General features: G+C 50.5%; 1 protein-coding gene across 2 annotated transcripts; it reads left to right on the top strand.

Moving 5' to 3' along the window:
- The first annotated feature begins 7,478 nt into the window (after positions 1-7,478).
- On the top strand, positions 7,479-16,993 carry ANP32E (acidic nuclear phosphoprotein 32 family member E). Of its 2 annotated transcripts, none has more exons than XM_059870904.1 (7): positions 7,479-7,693; positions 9,177-9,326; positions 9,775-9,897; positions 10,505-10,667; positions 11,394-11,548; positions 12,391-12,442; positions 14,397-16,993. In XM_059870904.1, the coding sequence occupies exons 1-7, from the start codon at positions 7,640-7,642 to the stop codon at positions 14,462-14,464; spliced, it is 765 nt and encodes a 254-aa protein (XP_059726887.1). In that variant the 5' UTR covers positions 7,479-7,639; the 3' UTR covers positions 14,465-16,993. The 2 variants fall into 2 exon arrangements, with proteins under 2 accessions (XP_059726887.1, XP_059726886.1); XM_059870903.1 differs by having other exon boundaries at positions 7,515-7,693; positions 14,400-16,993.
- Positions 16,994-20,370: the final 3,377 nt, after the last annotated feature.

The following is a 20,370-nucleotide window of genomic DNA, read 5'->3' as shown; positions in this document are numbered from 1 at the left end:
TCAGTTGGGTTCACTCTTGGTAGGAAAAAAAAAAAATCTGCTTTGGGGAATTTGGGCTTAAAATTGATTAGAATCCTTAAAATCCACAGAAATCTTTGGTTTAAAATCAACAGGAGGTGAGATGAGCTTTGAGGCCAACCCCTTCCATGATTCCATGGCCCTGCTCCCCAAAAGAGAGCTCCTCCTGTACTATGCCAGACTCATCTTGCTCTTTCCTGGCTCTCTGACCTTCATCTTCAAGAGTCACCAAAATGTTGATTTTACAGCTGTCTCTTTCTCTTCCCCTTTTCCTTCCTCCTCTGGTCTGCACCCATTTCCATCAGGATCCCCCTGCTCTTCACAGGAGCTCTGCTATCACCTTCCCCCCAGGGTGTTTTTACCCACGCTAAAATAAAATAAATCTATGACCGTTCATGTTTCTTCCTCCTGATGAAGAAACTGAGGCACTGGAAGGGGAAATGAAGCCAAAACAAAAAAAATCCCCCAAGATTTGACGGGAAGTCGGGAGCCACTCTGGCTCCCAGTCAGCATCTCTGCCCTCTCTCCCTGAAGAATTCGCTATTTATAGCTCTGCTTTGCTCCGTTAGAACATAATCAAAACCATCCTCTCTCCATATGAGAACTCATCCAGCGGCACTGACCCTCCCCGGGGGAAAACTTCCCAAGATTTGCGATTCAGCCATCCCAAACGCCTCTGCAAAGGAGAAACTTCCACGGCCGGAGCGGCGGCGAGGACCCGCACGGTTCTCGCTCAGCCCGGTGCTGCTCGGCACAACCCGGGCTCCCTCCCACGCTACCGGAGGAGTTTTGCTCGGCTCAACCCCCCCGAGTCATTTCCTGCCTTCTCGGGCACCGAAAGTCCCGCAGGAGCAGGAGCGGAGCCGCTCCGGCAGCCGACACCCAACGGAGGACGATGAATTTCTGCATCGCGGTGCTCCTGCTCCTTCAGTCCTTGCCGGGTAAATCAATTCCCCGAGGTTTTATTTTCCCAGGGTTTTCTAAGGGCAATTTGATTTTTAGCTCGCTGCTTTGATGATTTGATTTTATTATTATTAATATATTATTATTATCCAACACTCCTGGGATCGCGGGGCAGTTCGGGGGGGCGGGTCTGGAGGCTGAAAGATCTTGGGGGGATTTTTTGGAGAAAGGGAAAAAACCCAGCGGGAATACACGATGAAAATTACTGAAAGTTTCATAAAACCTCTGCTTGGGGAACAGTGGGCTAGTGAAGGTTTCCCACATTGTGTTCAAGCCATCTGCAAACCCCAGCTGGGAGCTATTAGGAGACACAGAGAAAAAACCCCAACAGGATTTCCTGAGAGTTATGTGGGCAGTTTGAGATGGGGAAGAGCAGAATATTGAGGGAGGAAAACCCCAATCTGGAGCTGCTTAGGGATGAGCACGATATTCCCCCATCTCTGGGAAGGTGAGATACAGAGCAGCACGGCCTGAGGGGAACTGGAAACTGCAGCTCTTCCCCTTTCTTTTTTCTTTTCTCCTTCTCCTCACCGAAGGAACAGATTCAAACACGAACCATCAGGAGAGGGGATTCCCAGCTGGAAGCTCTTTCCAGGATACAGTTGCCCTGTTATTCTTAGTGGGACTGCAGGGTAAACACGGAGTGACTTTCTGGGAAAGCTTCGTGCATGGGATGAGGCACCCCAGAGCTCAAGGCTGCTGGAGCACTGCCAAAGCAGCGTGGGAAGGAGCAGGATGGGGGCCAAGTCCCAATTTCAGCCCAAATTTCCCCAAAAGCTCAGGCTGGAGTGGGAGAGGTCAAGGTGTGAGGCTGTGCTGTGTCCCTCCTGCAGAGCTCTGATCCCAGCCTGGAATCTTCAGGCTCAGGCACTGTTCTCAGAGAATTCCCTAATGAGGATTTGGGATTTGGGAAGCCCAGATTTTGGGATCTAGGCTTTGCCAGTGCTGAGAAAGTCAGGGATATGAGAGGAAGAAGTGAGAGGGTTTGGAGAGGGACCTGGAGCTACAGCTGGCCCTGGGCAGGACTGGCAGCATCACTCCAGCTATTGATGGTGTCACTTGTAATTACAATATTATAATGATCTTATTTGTGACTAGAAATGAGTATCAAACTATAAAAATATCTTATTATTCCATATCTGCCATTCTCAGGAGTATCTTAGTGTTGGATCTGTGACTGTTAGAACATTTATATTCCCAATTAATTTGTTTTAAAAATCCTCCCCAAACCCAAGGAAACACACAGAACCTTATGTCTGGAATAGGGAATGAGCCACTCCCTCCAACTGTGACAATGTCACACGGGTCAGAATTTATTTATTTATAGTGGCTCAGCCCTAAGCAAACATGAGGGTCCCTTGTGAGCCCTTGGAGCAGCTGGATCCTGGATGAGAGGCTCATCCCAGGGGAGATCCAGCCCAGCTCTGGCTCTGGGGTGCAGGAGCACAGCCAGAGGCTCCATCCCCACCCCTGCACCTCTCACTTCCAGCACATCCACACCCAAACATGAAGAAAACCCCAGCTCTGCTCTGACCTCCCCCACCTTTAGCTGGGATCTAACTGTGGGTCAGGTTGTAAATCCATCAGTCCCACGGGAAAGGTTTTGCCCAAAGCACCAATAATTCAATGAAGCTTCCCATGACCCCACAGCTCCACCTGAGGTTCCTCGTGGTGATCCCTTGGTTGTTCCTTTGCTTTCAGGGAAGGCAGAGGTCGAAGATGACACGGAGGAGACCGCACCGGATTTATTTGAATACGTGGCTCATTTAAGTGAGAAATGCCTTTTTTTTTAAAGCATTTTTCCCATTTTCCACAAGCCACAGGAGAGAGCTGGGATAACCAGGGCTGGGAAGGGATTTATCTGAGTTGTCCAGATTAATTTGAGTTACACAGGGGGGAAAAACTGGGTGATCACAAGCCAGGACATGGAGGAGGGACTCACAGGTGTCCCCAGTCCCCACAGTGCCACCTCACCTGGAGCTGTTTCCATTCCAGGAGATTACTATTATTCCACAGAAGATTATTACTATGACAACATCACAGCAACCCCTGCCACGTACGTGTACGAGTTTGATTCATACGAGGTGAGTTGGTATTCCCCTAAAAACAGATTTTCCTCACTCAAATCTCTGCCACAAGGAAGAATAAATGGATTAAACCTGCTGATTTTTAGACCACAGAACAAATGAAGTGAGTGTGAGTAGAGTGTCCATGAACAGCAATCACGGGATGGTTTGAGTTGGGATTTATTTCTCCAGTTTGCACAAATCAATGGGAAATTCCTTGTTTTCCCAATTAAATACCAGCAAACCATCCCAAGGAGGGATCTCTCTGCACAGGAGTTAATCCTAGGCTGTGACATACCAGTTATTTCTTTTTCTCCACATCCAGACAAACACCAGTGGAGAGCTGGATTGGGAGAATTGGTTTCCAGAGTGGAATCCCACCACCAAGGTTCCAAGGAATGCCACCACCAAGGTTCCAAGATTACCAGATACAAATGCTCCAGGGGATTCTAGGGATGCTAAGGACAGTCAGGTGGGTGCCTGTCAGCTCTGCCACAGGCTTTTAGCACATGGGACTTTCTGACTGATTTCTTTTCCTTGACTCACCAGGATTTTCAGGAGTCATTGGGATCATCCCTGCAGGGCCACCTCACCCTCATCATCCTCCTCAGCTTCCTGGGTCTCCTGCTATGACCCCCAGACTCCTCCTCCAAAGGTACTCTGGGATTTCAACACTCACTCAAAGTGTGTCCTTTTACCCAAGGAAATCCAATTCTTTCTGAAGCAGCAACTTTCCAGAACAATGGAAAGATAAGAAGCCCTTCCAGGCAGATAACAGCCCATCCAGCTGTGACCCCAGTGATGGCCTGGAGAGGCTTTCCAGGCCCAATGACCTTGGCATTCAGTGGGACCTTCACTGGTGTGAGCAACCCAAACTCTGCTCCTCCACCTGAACACCCGGCTCCACAAAACCCTGGGATGGTTTGGGTTGGGATGAACCTCACAGACCAGCTGGAGTTCCACCTTCCTGCCCACATTCCTCCAAAGCTCCATCCCACCGGGCCAGCCTTTCCCCACTGGAGCTCTCCAGCATCCCAGGAACACACCAAGCCCTGTCCCACCACACTCTGCTCACCTTTTCCCCTCGTTCCAGACATGGTGGCTGGGATGGTGACCAGGACATTGCCAGGTGTTGATGGTGACATCCTTTCCATGAGATGTTGTCTCTGTTCCAGAACTGCTGAGATTTTGTGTCTGAAGGTTTTAGTGAGAGCTCAGCAACCCTTCAGGCCTTTCCTGTTTCCTCAGATTCTGCTGTAAATAAGAACTTCTGCCAATAAAATCCCCAACACCTGGCACATGTTCTCTCATGGTAAATAATCCAGAACTGGAATAATAAATGCAAACAATGAGTGCAGTGCTTGTCCCATCCAAAGGATCTTCTTGAGCCTCTAAAGCCAGCCAGGAGTTCCAACTTTGTTTCTTCCAGAACTGCTTATTTTCCAGAAACACCCACAATATCTGGGATAAGATGGACCAGAAAACCTCCCACCACCCCAGCCTCCCCCATGGAGAGCAAACTGTCACAGAAATGGGTGGTTTTGGTCAGGAAATCAGAGTTAAATTCCTTTTTGGGGAAGAAAAAAGTGCAATGCCACACTCGGTACCCGCTGCTTTTCCTTGGGAGAGTTAGCAGGAAGGAGAGATGGAAAACTGGCCCAGGTGTACCCAGGAAAAAAGAGGATGAGTCAAGGGATGTTGAGTCAAGCCAACAGGAGACTCTGCTGGTCACAAGTCCCCAGAGCCCTCAGATCCCTCCAGACACCTCCCAGGCCCCGGGGGAATCTCCGGAGCTGCCAGGGCAGGTATGACCCATCCTGGGGCCAGCCCAGCATTCCCAGGATATCCAGACCAGGCTCGGAAAGAAGAAAACTTTTGTTTCCTACCGAAGGTAAAAGGCTCGAAAGGGGCTCAGAGCGAGAGCGGATGCGCTGCCTGGCAGTGCCACCTCCTGGCTTTGTGCTGCCATTAAAGGTGGATCGAGAAAAGCCAAGAACGCCCCAGAAAAATGATTCAGGATCACACAGCAGTGAGATTTCCAGTCCTGGAGTGGAGTAAAAAGCAATCAAAGGAAAATAAAAGATGTGGATGAAGGTTATGAGTTTATTTCTACAAGCCATCCCTCTAATGCAGACACAGAAAATAAACCAGTTTGTTGTAATCTGACCCAACTATAAATTGAATCACTCCCTTCCAGAGCAAATCCTCAAACCAAATCTTCACCTTCCAGCGGTGTTTTAGGACAGGAATGGCCAAACACACCATGGATGGACATCTGGACATTTCCTCTCTGCTCCCAAAACTGGGAATATTCACCCAAACCTCTTTAGTCCCAAAGTGACACCATCCTCCTGGCTCTTTCACAAGTTCCTTTCCTAGATTTACCCTTTTCCCCCACTCAGAGGGTGGTGGTGGCTCCATGGCCACTGTCTCCATGAGCAGCCACCCAGCTCTCCTGGCAAACCCCTGGGATAAGCAGCTTTAACACAAAGAGGATTTTCCCTGCAGTTGTGAGAACCTTTCCCAATTATCTCCTGGTAGGAAACAAGCAGAAGTCTCTCCAGGTCTCTGATGTTTTCCAGCAGTTCCTTATCAAACCATCTCGGGGAAATATTTTCTCCATGGAGTTTACACAAAGGTGGAACAAACCCGAAATTCCCATGTTGGGTCGTTGGTTTTTGTTTTTTGTTTTTTGTTTTTTTAATTCTGTCACCATGCTGCCAAAATGTTTCCTGTTATTTGTGTCTTCTAAGTGAAAAGAGTCAATAAGTAAATATTTAGAACTGCTTGTCCCAGAATTGTCCTGCCTGGGCATGAGGGATATCAGTGGCTCACAGGCTCTTTTCAAGGAGAAAAGCTTCAATAGAGAAACATTCATTAATTATTAATTTTAAATAGGAAAAGAATTTCCCTAGGGATATAAATCCTGCCTATCCACCTGGGGAGATCTAAATTACATATATCCAACTAGAGGGGAATATAAATCCCATCTATCCACCCCAAGGGGGTTACAAATCCTATATATGCAACCCGAGGGGGAAACAAATCCTATGTATCCACCCAGAGTGGGATTTGAGCCTCATATATCCCCCCTGAGTAGCTCAGATTTTAGGAACTGAGCTATTCCCCAGATGTGTGAACCTGCCTGCCCTCCCCGATGCGTTGGCAGCGCTGCCGTCGCGCAAATTAACCAAAAATAACATAAATTCACCAAAGCCGCAGTACCCTATGGCGAGTGAGACCCCGGACCCCACTGGTGACACCGAATGTGCGTGAGGGGATGTGCCAAACCCCGCGGGGTCCCGTCCGCACAGGACCGGGGTGCGAACCACCCCGGGGTCCCCGCGGAACACGGAGCGGCGGGAGCGACCCCACGGGCAGGGCCTTCCCGAGGCCGCGACCCCCGCCCGACCCAAAACCGCGACCCCCGGTCCGGTGCGGCCCCCTCAGAGCCACGACCCCCTCAGAACCGTGACCCCCTCAGAGCCGCGGCCCCCGACCTCCGCCCACCCCAGAGCCGCGACCCCCTCAGAGCCGCGACCCCCTCAGAGCCGTGACCCCCTCAGAGCCCCGACCCCCTCAGAGCCGTGAGCCCTCAGAGCCGCGGCCCCCTCAGAGCCGCGGCCCCCGACCCTCGCCCACCCCAGAGCCGCGACCCCCAGCTCGGTGCGGCCCCCTTAGAGCCCCGACCCCCTCAGAGACGCGACCCCCTCAGAGCCGCGGCCCCCGACCTCCGCCCACCCCAGAGCCCCGACCCTCTCAGAGCCGCGACCCCCTCAGAGACGCAGCCCCTTCAGAGCCGCGGCCCCCGACCCTCGCCCACCCCAGAGCCGCGACCCCCTCAGAGCCCCGGCCCCCTCAGAGCCGCGGCCCCCTCAGAACCGTGACCCTCTCAGAGCCGCGACCCCCTCAGAGCCGCGACCCCCTCAGAGCCGCGGCCCCCGACCCTCGCCCACCCCAGAGCCGCGACCCCCAGCTCGGTGCGGCCCCCTTAGAGCCCCGACCCCCTCAGAGACGCGACCCCCTCAGAGCCGCGGCCCCCGACCTCCGCCCACCCCAGAGCCCCGACCCTCTCAGAGCCCCGACCCTCTCAGAGCCGCGACCCCCTCAGAGACGCAGCCCCTTCAGAGCCGCGGCCCCCGACCCCCGCCCACCCCAGAGCCGCGGCCCCCGCCCCGGCCCCGCCCCCTCAGGGCCGCCCCTGCCCCCGGTCCCGCCCCTCCCGCTCGGGGCGCGCGCACCCGCCGGCCCCCGCGCGCGAGCACAAACCCCGCCCCCGCGCGTCCTGACGGGCAGCTCGCTCGGCCAATAGCGCGGCGTCTCCCGAGCCAATGACGGCGCGGGGCGAGGAAGCCCCGCCCCGGGGCGGGGCGTGGCCGGGGGGGGGGCGCCATGCGCCGTGTCATGGAGGCGCAGTGTGCGGGCGGCCATTGACGGTGCCGGAGCTGCTGCGGAGCGGCGCGGCCGGGGCGGCCCCGGCGACCCCCGACCCACTCCCGGCGCGCTCCCGGCGCCCGCCGCAGCCGCAGCGACCCTCGCGGCCGCTCTCGGCCACCCTCCCTCGCCAGTGCGGAACCGCGGGAGGGGGGGCAATGGAGATGAAGAAGCGCATCAACCTGGAGTTGCGGAACCGGGCCCCCGAGAAGGTGAGGGGCGGCGGGGCCGGTGGGGCGCGCTCCCCCCGCCCCGTGGGGCCGTCGCTGCCGCCTCGGGCCGCGCAGGCCCGGCGGCACCGCTGCCGAATCTGGGTCAGCCGTGGCGCAGGGCCCGGCGGGGCGCGGGCGGCGCTTCCGGCGCGGCCCCGGGACCCGCGGCCCCCCCCCTCATTCCCCCTCCGCCTCCTCTCTCGGGGTGCCCCGAAGTTCCCGAGGGGCGCGGCGGCCTCGGCTTCCCCTGACGTTAATCCGCCGCTTCCCCCGGCCGCAGTAAACAGGTCACGGCGGCGGCCCCGGCCGCGGCCCGTCGCTCATCCCGGCGCCTTTAATTAGTATAATTACCGTTCTTTCCCGCGCCCGGGCGTGCCGTGGGGGGTCCCCATACCCCTCCCGCTTCCCCCCTCCCCGCGCGTTTCCAACTTTCCGTTTCTTAGGGAAGAGCCCCCCCAAAAAAATTAAAAAAAAAAAAAATTAATAAAAGAAAAAGCCCCGAGCCTTTGGCACGGCGGGAGCGCACGTGCGCGGCGGGGCCCGCGCTGCCCCCGCCGGTTCCCGGGGGCTCCCGAGCATCGCTCCCCGCTTCGCCAACGAGGAAACCCCCGCCCGATTCCCCCGTAGAGTAAAGTCCTGAGACTTTCGCTTTCCCTGACCCGGCGCACGTGGGTTTTTTTGGGGAAAAAAGCTGCCTGAAAGTGTTGATTTAAGGCGCCCGGTGGTGTTTGCGGGTGGCAGGTACTCGGAGAGGCCTCGTCGCGCTGCCAGCGTGCGGCTGCTGGAGATGAAGCTGGGTTCTTCCCTCTCCTCCCGGCAGCTTGCCTTAAAATTTGGTGTCTGTATGGAATAATGGGCGTCTTTTAATGAAAAAATAAAGTAATAGTGGGAAGTTGGCCTCGTGGTGCTTGGGGTCGGCAGCACTCCCAAAATTTTGTTAGTGTGCAGGGAAGTCACCTTGTGCCTGTCCTTTATCAAGTGGATGTTCCACTCTAGATAAAATAATTTAAAATTAATTGGCTGCTTCTTGTTGCTGCTTGTCCAAGTACGCGACCTGTATTGATTATTGAGTGGCTTGGGCACAAGGAAATGATTTATTTGGGCTCCATTAACTTCTAGGACTCTCCGGGAAAATAATCAGGAGTCAGATGGTTTTAGGTTCAGAGAGAAACTGGTTTTATGAGTTTGGTTATGCACAGTGAAATGATGAGACCTGAGAAGTCAGCGGTTGGTTGGCTCCAGTGCTTCTGTGGGGAGCTGTGTGATGGAGTTTTGGGGTCAGGTGGCAGTTTTTGCAGAGTTTAATGCATGCTTAGAGAACAGGAAACTACTGCATAATTTTTAAATTAGGCGGGTGTTGGCGATTTCAGGGCAGAAACCTGCTCTGATTTGATATGAAACCCCAAAGCTGCAGGCACTGCCCAGTCCCTGGGGTGGGTTTCAGGTGAGTTTGCTGCTGTGACACCCACTGGCCTGATTGCAGGTGACAGAGTTGGTGCTCGATAACTGCCGCTCCAGCAACGGGGAGATCGAGGGGCTCAATGACTCGTTTAAGGAGCTCCAGTTCCTCAGCATGGCCAACGTTGAGCTGACATCACTGGCCAAGCTGCCCACGTTGAGTAAGCTCCGGAAGGTGGGTACCTCTGGGGTGGCAGAGCCGTGGTTGCACCTTTCAGCACTCATGGTTGGACTCCTGTGGTGCTCATGGGTCTCTGAAATGTGTTTTTAAGAACTTTGGGTGTTTGCAGTTAATTATGGTGAGCTGGGTTTGGTTTTTGGTCAGTGATTCCTAGGGCAGTAACTGCTTGGATGTTGTGAAGGTCCAGCTATGCCTTGGTAGGAGGTTCTTGGGTCCCTCAATGAACTCTAATCCTGGTAACTTAAAACTGAGGTGCCCAAACCCATGAGATTTAAGGAGCAGTTTATAATTCTCAAAGGAACTTTTTGACAGCTAAAGCTTGTTACCTTGAGTGAGTCTTCAAAAGTGATTACATTCTTAAAGGGAGAACAATTAACAATGATGCAGCTGAATCTGAGGCTGAAAATCTATTTGTTAATTCCTTTTTTTTTGTGTCCAATAGCTGGAGTTGAGCGACAATGTCATTTCTGGAGGCCTGGAGGTCCTTGCAGAGAGATGTCCTAATCTCACATATCTAAATTTAAGCGGCAACAAAATCAAAGATCTTGGCACTGTGGAAGCTCTTGTGAGTATGAAGTGGGAGGGGTTCTGGGGAGATGTAATAAATATTATTTTTTATCAAAAACCCTTAATATTTTTGCAATGGGTTGATAAAATCTCGTGGTTGATAGACTCAGTGCCATGGTTATAGGACAGCATGTGTGGATGTCCCAAATCAGAGATGGTTGGGCTTGTTTTGTCTTTGAAGAAAAAGTGGCCAAGGTGTGTGGTGCAGATTCCCCTGGGCTTGTTGGTTAAGGTGTGTTTGTGTGCTGAGTTTTCATTAAACTGGGAAGGGACTCAGACACAGGTGTGATACAGCCAGGAGTGGGACAGTGAGGCAGAGGAGGGAGCTGCCAGTGGTGATCCATTCACCCATTTTTCTGGATGGTTCTGTCCAAATCTGGGCTCTGCACACATAACCCAACCCCCAAGGTTGGGAGTTATTCCACACAAGTGCCTTTGGTGGGGATTTGGCTGCTGCCAGCAACTTGGACTGAACTTTGAGGGAAAAAAATTCTAACTAGAAATGAGAGATGAGGATAAAGTAAATTCTGTTATTCTTGGGTTGTCACCCTGATGTATCTGGGAACACCACGGGGAAACAAACAAATATTTTCATTTATTTTCAGCAAAATCTGAAGAATTTGAAGAGTCTTGACCTGTTCAACTGTGAGATTACAAACCTTGAGGACTACAGGGACAGCATCTTTGAGCTGCTGCAGCAGATCACATACCTGGATGGGTTTGATCAGGAGGACAACGAGGCACCAGACTCAGAAGATGATGATGATGGTAACTTCCTGAAACAAACTGGGGGCAGGAATGGGATGCTGGGATAAAGGTCTCCATGTTCTGCAGGGTTTTCCTGAGCACACAAGTGCAGTTCTGCTCCTGCTCCTGAAGAGCAGAGTCCAGAGGGTGTTTGGTATTAATGCACTGATAAAGAACAAAACCAGGGTTCCAGTCCTGCAGAGGCCACCTGGGCTTAAGGGAATTGGACTAAAGGTACTTTTGGAAAGACACAAATATTCTTTTTGCCAGCAGTAAAGCCCTTTGTGCCACTGAGTGATGCAGAGCAAGGAGACATGTACACTATTTTGAATTAAAAATTGCAATTTTACAGGGTCCTGTAGTGGTTTCAGGCCCCTGCTTCAGTATAATACAAATTTTAGTTCCAAAAGTACACCTATTTTTTTGGTCCCAGCTTGGTTTGCAGTCCTTAAGGGGGCTGTTTGGGCTGGCAGGATTTTGTATTTGCAGCTGCTTCAGACATCAAAAGTTCTGTCTGAAGCTTGTGATGGAAAAACATTGGGAGTCTTTCTTAGAGGAAAAAATGACAAAATTTAACTTGGTGACCATCGTGGTCATTTCCCATGGGTTGCCTGGATTTAGAAAAAAAAAAAAAAAATCCCCAAATCCTTCAGGAGAAAAATTATTAGGGCAAGCCCAGCCTGCTATACTCAGAGAAGAGAGAATGGAACTGAACTTCTGGTCTTATATGTGTGTCCTTCACTGCAGAGGGGGATGAAGATGATGATGATGATGAGAATGAAGCTGGGCCTCCAGGAGAATATGAAGAGGAAGATGATGAAGATGATGGAGCTTCAGATTTGGGTGAAGGTGAAGAGGAGGAGGAAGTTGGTCTTTCATACCTGATGAAAGAAGAAATTCAGGTAAAGTTTGTGAATGCTGCCAAGTGCAGGGAGCAAAGAGAAGCTCCTGTGGGCTTCTGTGGTTACAGAAAACAGTTCTGGTACAGTTCCCAGAGAACAGAAAACAGCCACCTTTCAGGAGGTGATGAGTAGAGTTCTTGTAGCTATAAACTGATCACACAAATTACAGACCAGCAGTGAAGCCCTGGGTCCTGCTCAGGTCCTCCCCTCCTGCAGGGTCTCCACAGGAGAACGTGCCTGGTGTGGGGTTTGTGCCCCAGAGCAGCCCCCCCATCTGGGATTGAAGGGGGTTTGGCATCCTGTGGCCAGCCACTGCTGGTTCTTTGATAAGAGTTTGCTTCCTGCCAGGGAGTTAACGTGGAGTGGGTTTAATTCCAATATTCCAAGGGCTTGTTTCCCCATCCTGACTTGTCACACTCCCCTGGGTACAAAATTCCACCAAGCAGAGTGATATAAAAACAAGACTTGGGTTTGTTGAATTCTCTGGAGCTGATTGTTAATTCTTTTACATTCCTCATCTATCAGCTTTAGAACAAGACAAAAAAACTAACACAAAACCTCACTGGTTTTCACAGAGTTAAGCACCTTTTCCTCCAGGCCCTTACTGTGGGTTCAAAAGCAATCTAGAGCTGCTGGCATCTCTCTCACAGTTAATTTTTCAATAACCTTGAGCTGGTTTAAAGAAGTGAACAGTGGGGAAAAGCAAAGAAATGAGCCTCTGGGGCTGACTGATGTCCTGGTGGGGAAATTGCAGGGAATTCTTGGATTTCTGCTTGGGATCGTTGTGGAAACAAGACTTCAATAAACAGCAATTGTAAAAATATCTCCCAATTTTTGTACAGGATGAAGAGGATGATGATGACTACGTTGAAGGAGGTGATGAGGAGGAAGAAGGTAAGTGCTCAAGGATTGAAATTGTGACTGAAATAATCAATTCTCTGTCATTCTTTGTGGGTTTGGGACATGCATGCTAAGACAAAAACAAAATCAAGTAAAAGTGAGGAAAAAACAACAGTTTTCTGAAAGGAAAGGCACTGTCTGCTGTGCAGTTGGAAATTGTTCTTTGATGTGGAGAGGAGAGGGGCTCTGCTGTGCATCTTGTTATTTACATAAATTGAAAATATCCCTCAAGTGCACCAGAGTCTCTGCTGGCAAAGCTTGGCAGGCAGGAGCAGCTGGAGCTTTCCCTTTATCCAGCTTCTCCATAAGCAATTCTGCTACAGGGACAAAGTTCTGTTTGCAAGAAGTGGCTAACTGGAGTATTTTTTAATAAGTTTTTTCATTTAAAAATTCCATGTCTTTGTAAAGACAACTCCCAGAATTTCTCCCTGGCTGAGCTCCCATCTCCTCCAGATGCTGGGCTCAGTGGAGCAGGTTTGGGAGCTGGATTTTCCACTTGCAAAAAGGGTATTTCTGAAGGAGCAGTGTGAATTCTTCACTTTGTACAAATCCTGGAGTCAGGATGGGCCACTGGCCAGGGGGTGGCTGCTGGGGAATGAATGGACTGGCTGGGGCAGCATTGCACTGCGAGCTCCCACCAGCAGAGCGCACAGCACACCACCCAAAGCCAGCCCCTGGCACAGGAAAACCAGGAATGATCCACAGCACACCACCCAAACCCAGCCCCTGGCACAGGAAAACCAGGAATGATCCACAGCACACCACCCAAACCCAGCTCCTGGTACAGGAAATCCAGGAATGATCCACAGCACACCACCCAAAGCCAGCCCCTGGCACAGGAAAACCAGGAATGATCCACAGCACAGCACCCAAATCCAGCCCCTGGCACAGGAAATCCAGGAATGATCCACAGCACAGCACCCAAATCCAGCCCCTGGCACAGGAAAACCAGGGATGATCCACAGCACAGCACCCAAATCCAGCCCCTGGCACAGGAAAACCAGGAATGATCCACAGCACACCACCCAAAGCTAGCCCCTGGTACAGGAAATCCAGGGATGATCCACAGCACACCACCCAAATCCAGCCCCTGGTACAGGAAATCCAGGAATGATCCACAGCACAGCACCCAAACCCAGCCCCTGGCACAGGAAAACCAGGAATGATCCACAGCACAGCACTCAAATCCAGCCCCTGGCACAGGAAATCCAGGGATATTCCACAGCACACCACCCAAATCCAGCTCCTGGTACAGGAAATCCAGGAATGATCCACAGCACAGCACCCAAATCCAGCCCCTGGCACAGGAAATCCAGGGATATCCCAAACCCAGCCCCTGGCACAGGAAAACCAGGGATGTTCCACAGCACAGCACCCAAATCCAGCTCTTTGCCACAGAAAATCCCAGGGATGTTGTGCAGGATCCTGGGCTGGGATCTTCAGGACCTTGGCCACAGACATCCCAGGGATGTTGTGCAGGATCCTGGGCTGGGATCTTCTGGTCCTTTGGCACAGACATCCCAGGGATGTTGTGCAGGACCCTGGGCTGGGATCTTCTGGCCCTTTGGCACAGAAAATCCAGGGATGTTGTGCAGGACCCTGGGCTGGGATCTTCTGGTCCTTTGGCACAGAAAATCCCAGGGATGTTGTGCAGGATCCTGGGCTGGGATCTTCAGGACCTTGGCCACAGAAATCCCAGGGATGCTGTGCAGGACCCTGGGCTGGGATCTTCTGACCCTTTGGCACAGAAATCCCAGGGATGTTGTGCAGGACCCTGGGCTGGGATCTTCTGACCCTTTGGCACAGAAAATCCAGGGATGCTGTGCAGGACCCTGGGCTGGGATGTTCCATCAGGAACACACCTGCACCCCACACACTCCCCGTTCCCCTCCCCTCCTGTGCTCTCTGGGCAGACCATAATGGGCTGTGTGTGTCCCTCTCTCCTCAGCAGAGGGTGTCCGAGGGGAGAAGAGGAAACGAGAGCCCGAGGATGAAGGCGAGGAAGAGGAGGATTAATTTGCAGGACCAGACTCTCCAGTTAAGGAAGACGCAATAGTGATTATGCAGCTCTGTATGTCCATGTACCATAGATGTCCTGACAGAAATCCTATGTTAACTTTTTATAGCAGAAGTGTGGTTTTACTATTCCTGCCCCTTTTATCATTCCAGATAAGCTCTGATAGCCCATAGGGAACCTTCTGTAGAGAACAATTTTCAGCCCTATAATCACTGAAGCCATTGGCAAATTCTCCCCACCAGAGTTTTCTTTGGAGCTCTTTAATTTCGTACAATCTTGCTGTGTTGGTCATTGTTAGCCCTGAATCCATCCCCATGTCCCATGGGTTTAATATTGGGAGTTTTCATTCAGGATTTTGAAGTTTTTATGCTTAAAAAGCAGAACTGAAAAGTGCTCTACAGTGAATTCCCCACTCTCTGTTAAATCAGTTGACTCTAGGCCAAGTTTTCCATGGATTCAACTGGAAACCCCTAACTAGATGACACCTGTGTTTCAGTTTTTTACAAGGTGTCTCCTGTGATTTTTCTTTTTTGAAAGCTCTTCTCTATTTTTGGGTATTTCAGAGTAAAGCCTCAGTGAGTTTCAGACGATGTTTTTGTTTTCCTGCTTGCTCCAATGTTCAGTGTTTGGAGTATTCACTAGATCCCTTCAAGGGTGTATTTTGGCAAACTGAAAGAGTTGTGATCCTTACAGGGTTGCAATCCATAAATTTTCCCCCAAGTCCATTGTCACTGCAGGTATTAACGAAGCAATTAATGTGTAGTTTTAAACCTTTTTGCCAGAAATCTTTGTTAAACTTTCACTCACTTTGCTCTTGCATTGTCATTCTGGGAATTCTGCACCACTCATGGCTATAAAATGTATAAAATAGATGAAATATGCATTTCTGATGCAGAAGTGAACGGGTAACTCCTCCAAGCGTGTTGTTTTCCACCCCCCCAGCTCTTCTAGAACTGTTGAAGGGAAGAATGAACCCAAGCTGGCCCTTCTCTGCACTTCACCTCTTAAACTGTTTCAATCTGGCTGTAAAACACTCAGTTTGTGTGTAACAGTTGGGAATATTTGGGGGTTTATATTGAGTGGCTTTTTATCTAGCAGCCTTTATAATTCCTAATCTGCCCCAATGTATCATCTTATCCTGTTGGAAACCAATTTTCACTTCCAGCATTCCTCCTTCAGGCATGACCTGGCTTTCACACAGTGTAGTCCTGGTATCACACTGACTGACATCAGTCTCACATAGGTCCTGAACCAAATATCACACACAGCTTTATTGCAGAGACTTATTTTTGTATCTGTCCTGGCTGTCAGTAGCTGCCAGAAACTGGGGAGAGCCTGCAGGTGGGAGGAGGGAGATTGCTGGGTCTAAGAGAGTCAGTCCCTCATCACCTGGTTCCCTGTGGGATGTCCCTCAGGAATTTCAGAGTGACCTCCAGCTCTTGGGTGGAGTTTAGATCATGCAGGGTTGAAGTTTCTGCAAAGCCCCACTCCCTGTGTGTGTGGTTTTTCTCCCCCCCCAACTAGAGCCTTAATTCTGGGTTTCTCCTGAACCTTCCTGGCCTCAAGCGGAGTCTGGTGGTACACTGGGGAACAACTGACTCCTTGGGCTTTGTGGTTTTTAAAGGATATCTCTAAAGACACTAGAAAAGCTGTGGTGAAACTTCCTTTGCAGCCACAACCAAGTCCTGTGTTTGTGATGAGTCCTGGCTGGGTCAGTGCATGGTTGTCATGTCCTGAAGGCTCTGGGTGAGGCACTCACTCCGTGCTCAGCTTTGAGAGAAAAAGTGTTTTTTCCCATCCTTTTGCTTATTGTCCTTAGATTGAAACTTGTTATTTATAAGTGTGTACGTTAGAGCACCTCCATGTCAGGGTTTTACTTAACTGTCTGTAACTGATGCAGATAAAATTAGTTTTAAATGGAAGTAGAAAAAAAAAAAAAGAGTCTATTTTGATGGATTAAAATAATGTGGGTAGTGGGCTTGTTTGAATAAGCAAGACCAGAGCTCTGAGGGGTGACAGCCCTTCCCTAGGCCAGACTTCCCACTTCCCAAACAGCCACAGTTCCACCACGTGGAACCTGAGCCCCTCACGAACCCAAGAATCTGTCCCAGTGTCACCGTCCCCGGCCCCGTGTCCTCCGCTCGGCATGCAGCAACAGCGTTTTTTAACGAGGAATTCAGAGCCTCCAGATAACTTTTGAAACTTTTTTGCTTGGTGGGTGGTCTTTTCATGCAAATACGTCAGGGTGGGTTTTATATTTTGTAGAGGTTTTGTCCTATTTTAATGCTCTTTGTATGGCAGTCTGTATATAGTGTGGTTTGGTTCCTTCTCCGACTCTTTCCTGAAACTTTGGAGTAACTGATTTTGTGCAACTGTGTTTTGAATAAAGCCATGACAGTGTTAAATTAAAGACAACAGCCCTGCAGCACTCTTCTGGTAACTTTTAGTTGTTACAAAACATGTTTCCTCCCCATGTGTGCTGTAAATTTTAAATTAAAAAGTTTTCAAACCGAATTATTTCAAATAAATCGAGACTATTGTATTGGATTACTTCTCGGGGTATGTCCACCTGTGGGAAGGAATGGAGTAAGAGAATTTTCTTTCTGGTTGTGGAAGTCTGCAGAATGGTGTGTGTTTCTGGGGATGGAACTCGGACTTGTGGTACTTAAATCCTTGGTAACATTGGAACAGTCGAGGAAAGATGTTCTGGAAAACCCGAATGGTTCCCTGAGTGCTTCCAGGTGAGTTTAACACAGATGTCATTGACATCAGAGTCTGGGTGAGTCCTGAGATTTGCTTTTCACAGGTCCTGCCTTGTGCCCGGCAGCCTGAGCCAAGTCTGGTGCTGAAATATTCCTCACCCAAGAACAATGTTTAAAAAAAACCCCGCTGCTCCTCCCAAGCTAGAGAAGGCATTGTTTTATCTTGGGATTAGTCCAGCATTCCTGGCAAAAATCCCTTGGATGCACTTGAGAAAGCCCTTGGCAAACAGGCTTTTCTGCTGCTGGATGAGCAATTAGGCAAGAAATGGGTGGTGACTTTCTGGGATATTTTATTTAGTTTTAAAGGGTGGAGAATTGTTGTTCCAGCTGAAAACCCACAGCTGTACCCCCTGCACCCATTTCCCACTGGATCTGGGGCCAAACAGAACCTAAGTTTTGGGATGACTTTAAACAAATTAAATCCATCCTTTGGGGCTGCAGGTGGATGAAATAAAGCCAGTCTATCACGCAGTACTTTGATGGCAAGGGAGAAAGCTCCAGTGGTGTGTGGGCACATTCAAAGCCAGGAAAAACCTGCTAGGTGGCTGATGGGTTCCTCACCACCTCATGATGTGGAACCGGCCTTCCCTGCCCCAGCCTCTGGCTGACACAGCTCCCCTGCTGCCACAACGCCAGGCACCTGTCGCTCCCGATGTCTCGAGATGGAACTGGGCAGGCACCGAGGGATGCGGCCGCTACCCGCGGTCCAGCAGCGCCCCAGCCTTGCACAGCCTCCCCGCCCTCCATTTTGGTGCAGTGAGGGGAAGCCGTGCCGGCGGGCGGCTTCCTCCATCCTGCTCCTTCCTCCTTCTCCTCCCGGGGCTTTTGTCCTGTTGTGCCCCTTCTCGCTCCTTCCCTGGCCCTTATCTCCCCCTCCCAGTGGTGTTGCTTCCCCTCCTTTTCCTTCCTCAGGGATAGGGGCGCCATTCCCCCAGCCCAGGCACCCTCCTGAGGGGGCGCGCGGGCCCCCGAGAGCGGGAAACCGCGACCCACGGGGCTCCCCGGCTGCGGCCGGCAGGGGCCGAGCCGCGACCCCGCCGCTGATTGGCTGAGATTTGCCGCAGTTCCGCCCCTCCGCCTTCCCGCCACCCGCGCGCGCGACGCCCCGCCCACGGCCCCTCAGGCCCCTCACGGCGGCTGTGAGGGAGAAGCTGCCCCCAAAGTTTCATTTCCACCCCCAAAACAGCTTCTGCTCAGGATTTGGTACAAATGCACCGGGCGAAAATAAGGTATTCCTCATAAAATTCTTCAGGTTGCTTAGTTAAGCCCAGTAGCAAGGGAATTCCAAAGTGTGTGTTTTCAAGCGGTTCCTGCTGCCATGTAGTTCCTAATTTTTCTCCAAATTGCTCCTGCTTTCACAGGGCAATGTGGCATGTGCAGGTTCCAAGGCAAATCCTCCCCTTTTTCAATTACATCCCTACATGCCATTGCCCATTTCCGGGTTAATTCAACCCAGCCACAGTACTGAAGGGATTTGGGGTTATTTTTATGACCAAGGTGCTTGGGTCAGGGGAGTGAAGGTCTGGGGCTCCCACAGATCAGACTTCCAAAAAAGAGAGGTTTATTTTGGTATGAAGTGTGATCAAGAATTCCAAGAACTATCTCTTGCCATTCCTGCATGTTCCATAATGACCAGTTAGCCTTTTTTGCCCCTTTATTCTCCCTCTAATTAAATTAATTTTAAAAACCTCATGCTGCCGAGGATATAAACCCCAAGGATCTCCCAATGCCTAACCCGCAGGCAGCTCACTTTCAGCTTTACTCATCTATATTTTTATGTGAGAATGGGGAAGCCAACATTCTCGTGGAATCCCATGAATTCAGGAATTTGGCCTTGGAGAAAACTGTAAAATCCTTTGAACTGCTTGATGGAGTAATGAGAAATCTCAGAATGAAAACTGCCCCATTTTCCAGCAAACAGAGCTGTTGTTGATTTTGGCAGCAGAGCTGCTGTATGCTAAAAATACACAGTTGCACTGGTCATACCCCTTGCAAAGGTCTGAAGCAAAGAATGAGATCTGAATTTATGAGGTAAAAATGGTGCTTGAATTATTTTTATCCATTTCTGAGCCTCTCAGTTGTGCCAGGGGTTGCTGTGTCGCATTAGATGTGCACACTCGTGTTCTCCATTTGCTCATTCATGGACTGGCACAAATGGAGAGTGAGGAATGCAGCTCCCCTGGGGTACCAAAACCCATGGGATGGGACAGAAAGAGTCAGGGACAGCAGCTGCTTAAGCAGGACATGGAAAATGTCCCTCTGCAGAGCCTGGGGTTGGGAAATTCCTCTTGCTACTGCTGCTGTTGGGAGGTTTCTCACTGGAGTTACAGTTTGGGGAACACTCCTCTGGTTTTAAACTTTAAAATTACACTTACATTAAAATTAAACTCAAAGTTTCTGCTTTGAGTGTGTCTCATTAAAAAAATAATAAAAAATTACCCCCAAAAATACCCAAGGAAAGTCCTTCCCATTGCTTCTAATTTAATTGGCACAAATGAGGGCGAATCCAAAAATAAATGTTTGGCCACAACAGCAAACCAGCAGAAAACCACGGGGCATATTAAAGCTGGGAGCTCCTGGCACTCAGAAAAGAATTCTGTTCTAGGAACAAAATGACCCCAGAGTGTGGGCTCATGTCGGAAAAGGAGCTGAATGTATCCTCCTATCTGAATGTAATGTGTTCACACAGGGTGTTTGAGGGGCATTTCCTGCTAGACTAGAATTAATTCAAATAAAATAATCTCGTGATGACTGAGGAGCAGCCAGCCAGAGCTCCTCAGCATTGCTTTGGTGAAGCACTGATGTCTTCTGGCCATTTGTGAGGGGCTGGGTCACATCCTTGTTCCTGGGAATGTTGAGGACATGCAGGAATCATGTTTAATTAGGAATCTGAGGCTGGAAGGGAGCTCTTGGCTAATGGTGAATTGAAGCTAAGGCGTCCCTGCAGCAAGTGCCTTTCTGCAGTCATTTCAGAATCACATCTGTGTCTCTCAGCTTCATCACCATGATGAGTCATAATTGTCCTCTCTAAAGTGTGTGCTGTGGTGTTTCTTCTACGCCCCGTGTGTTTTGAGTGAGCTCCCATGTCACAGCAAAACGCAGTTGGAGTGAATTGGGTAATTTGTGTTCCTGGAAACCAAGAA

This window comes from Haemorhous mexicanus, chromosome 31 (genome assembly GCF_027477595.1).
Source record: "Haemorhous mexicanus isolate bHaeMex1 chromosome 31, bHaeMex1.pri, whole genome shotgun sequence".
Lineage (NCBI taxonomy): Eukaryota > Metazoa > Chordata > Aves > Passeriformes > Fringillidae > Haemorhous > Haemorhous mexicanus.
The sequence above is the reverse complement of the archived record's forward strand: the minus strand, read 5'-3'. Positions and strand labels throughout refer to the sequence as shown.

Coding starts and splice junctions, on each gene's coding strand:
- ANP32E (XM_059870904.1), top strand. CDS start 7,640: ATGGAGATGAAGAAGCGCATCAACCTGGAGTTGCGGAACCGGGCCCCC. Junction 9,327..9,774: donor CGTTGAGTAAGCTCCGGAAG/GTGGGTACCTCT, acceptor TGTGTCCAATAG/CTGGAGTTGAGCGACAATGT. Junction 12,443..14,396: donor AGGTGATGAGGAGGAAGAAG/GTAAGTGCTCAA, acceptor CTCTCTCCTCAG/CAGAGGGTGTCCGAGGGGAG.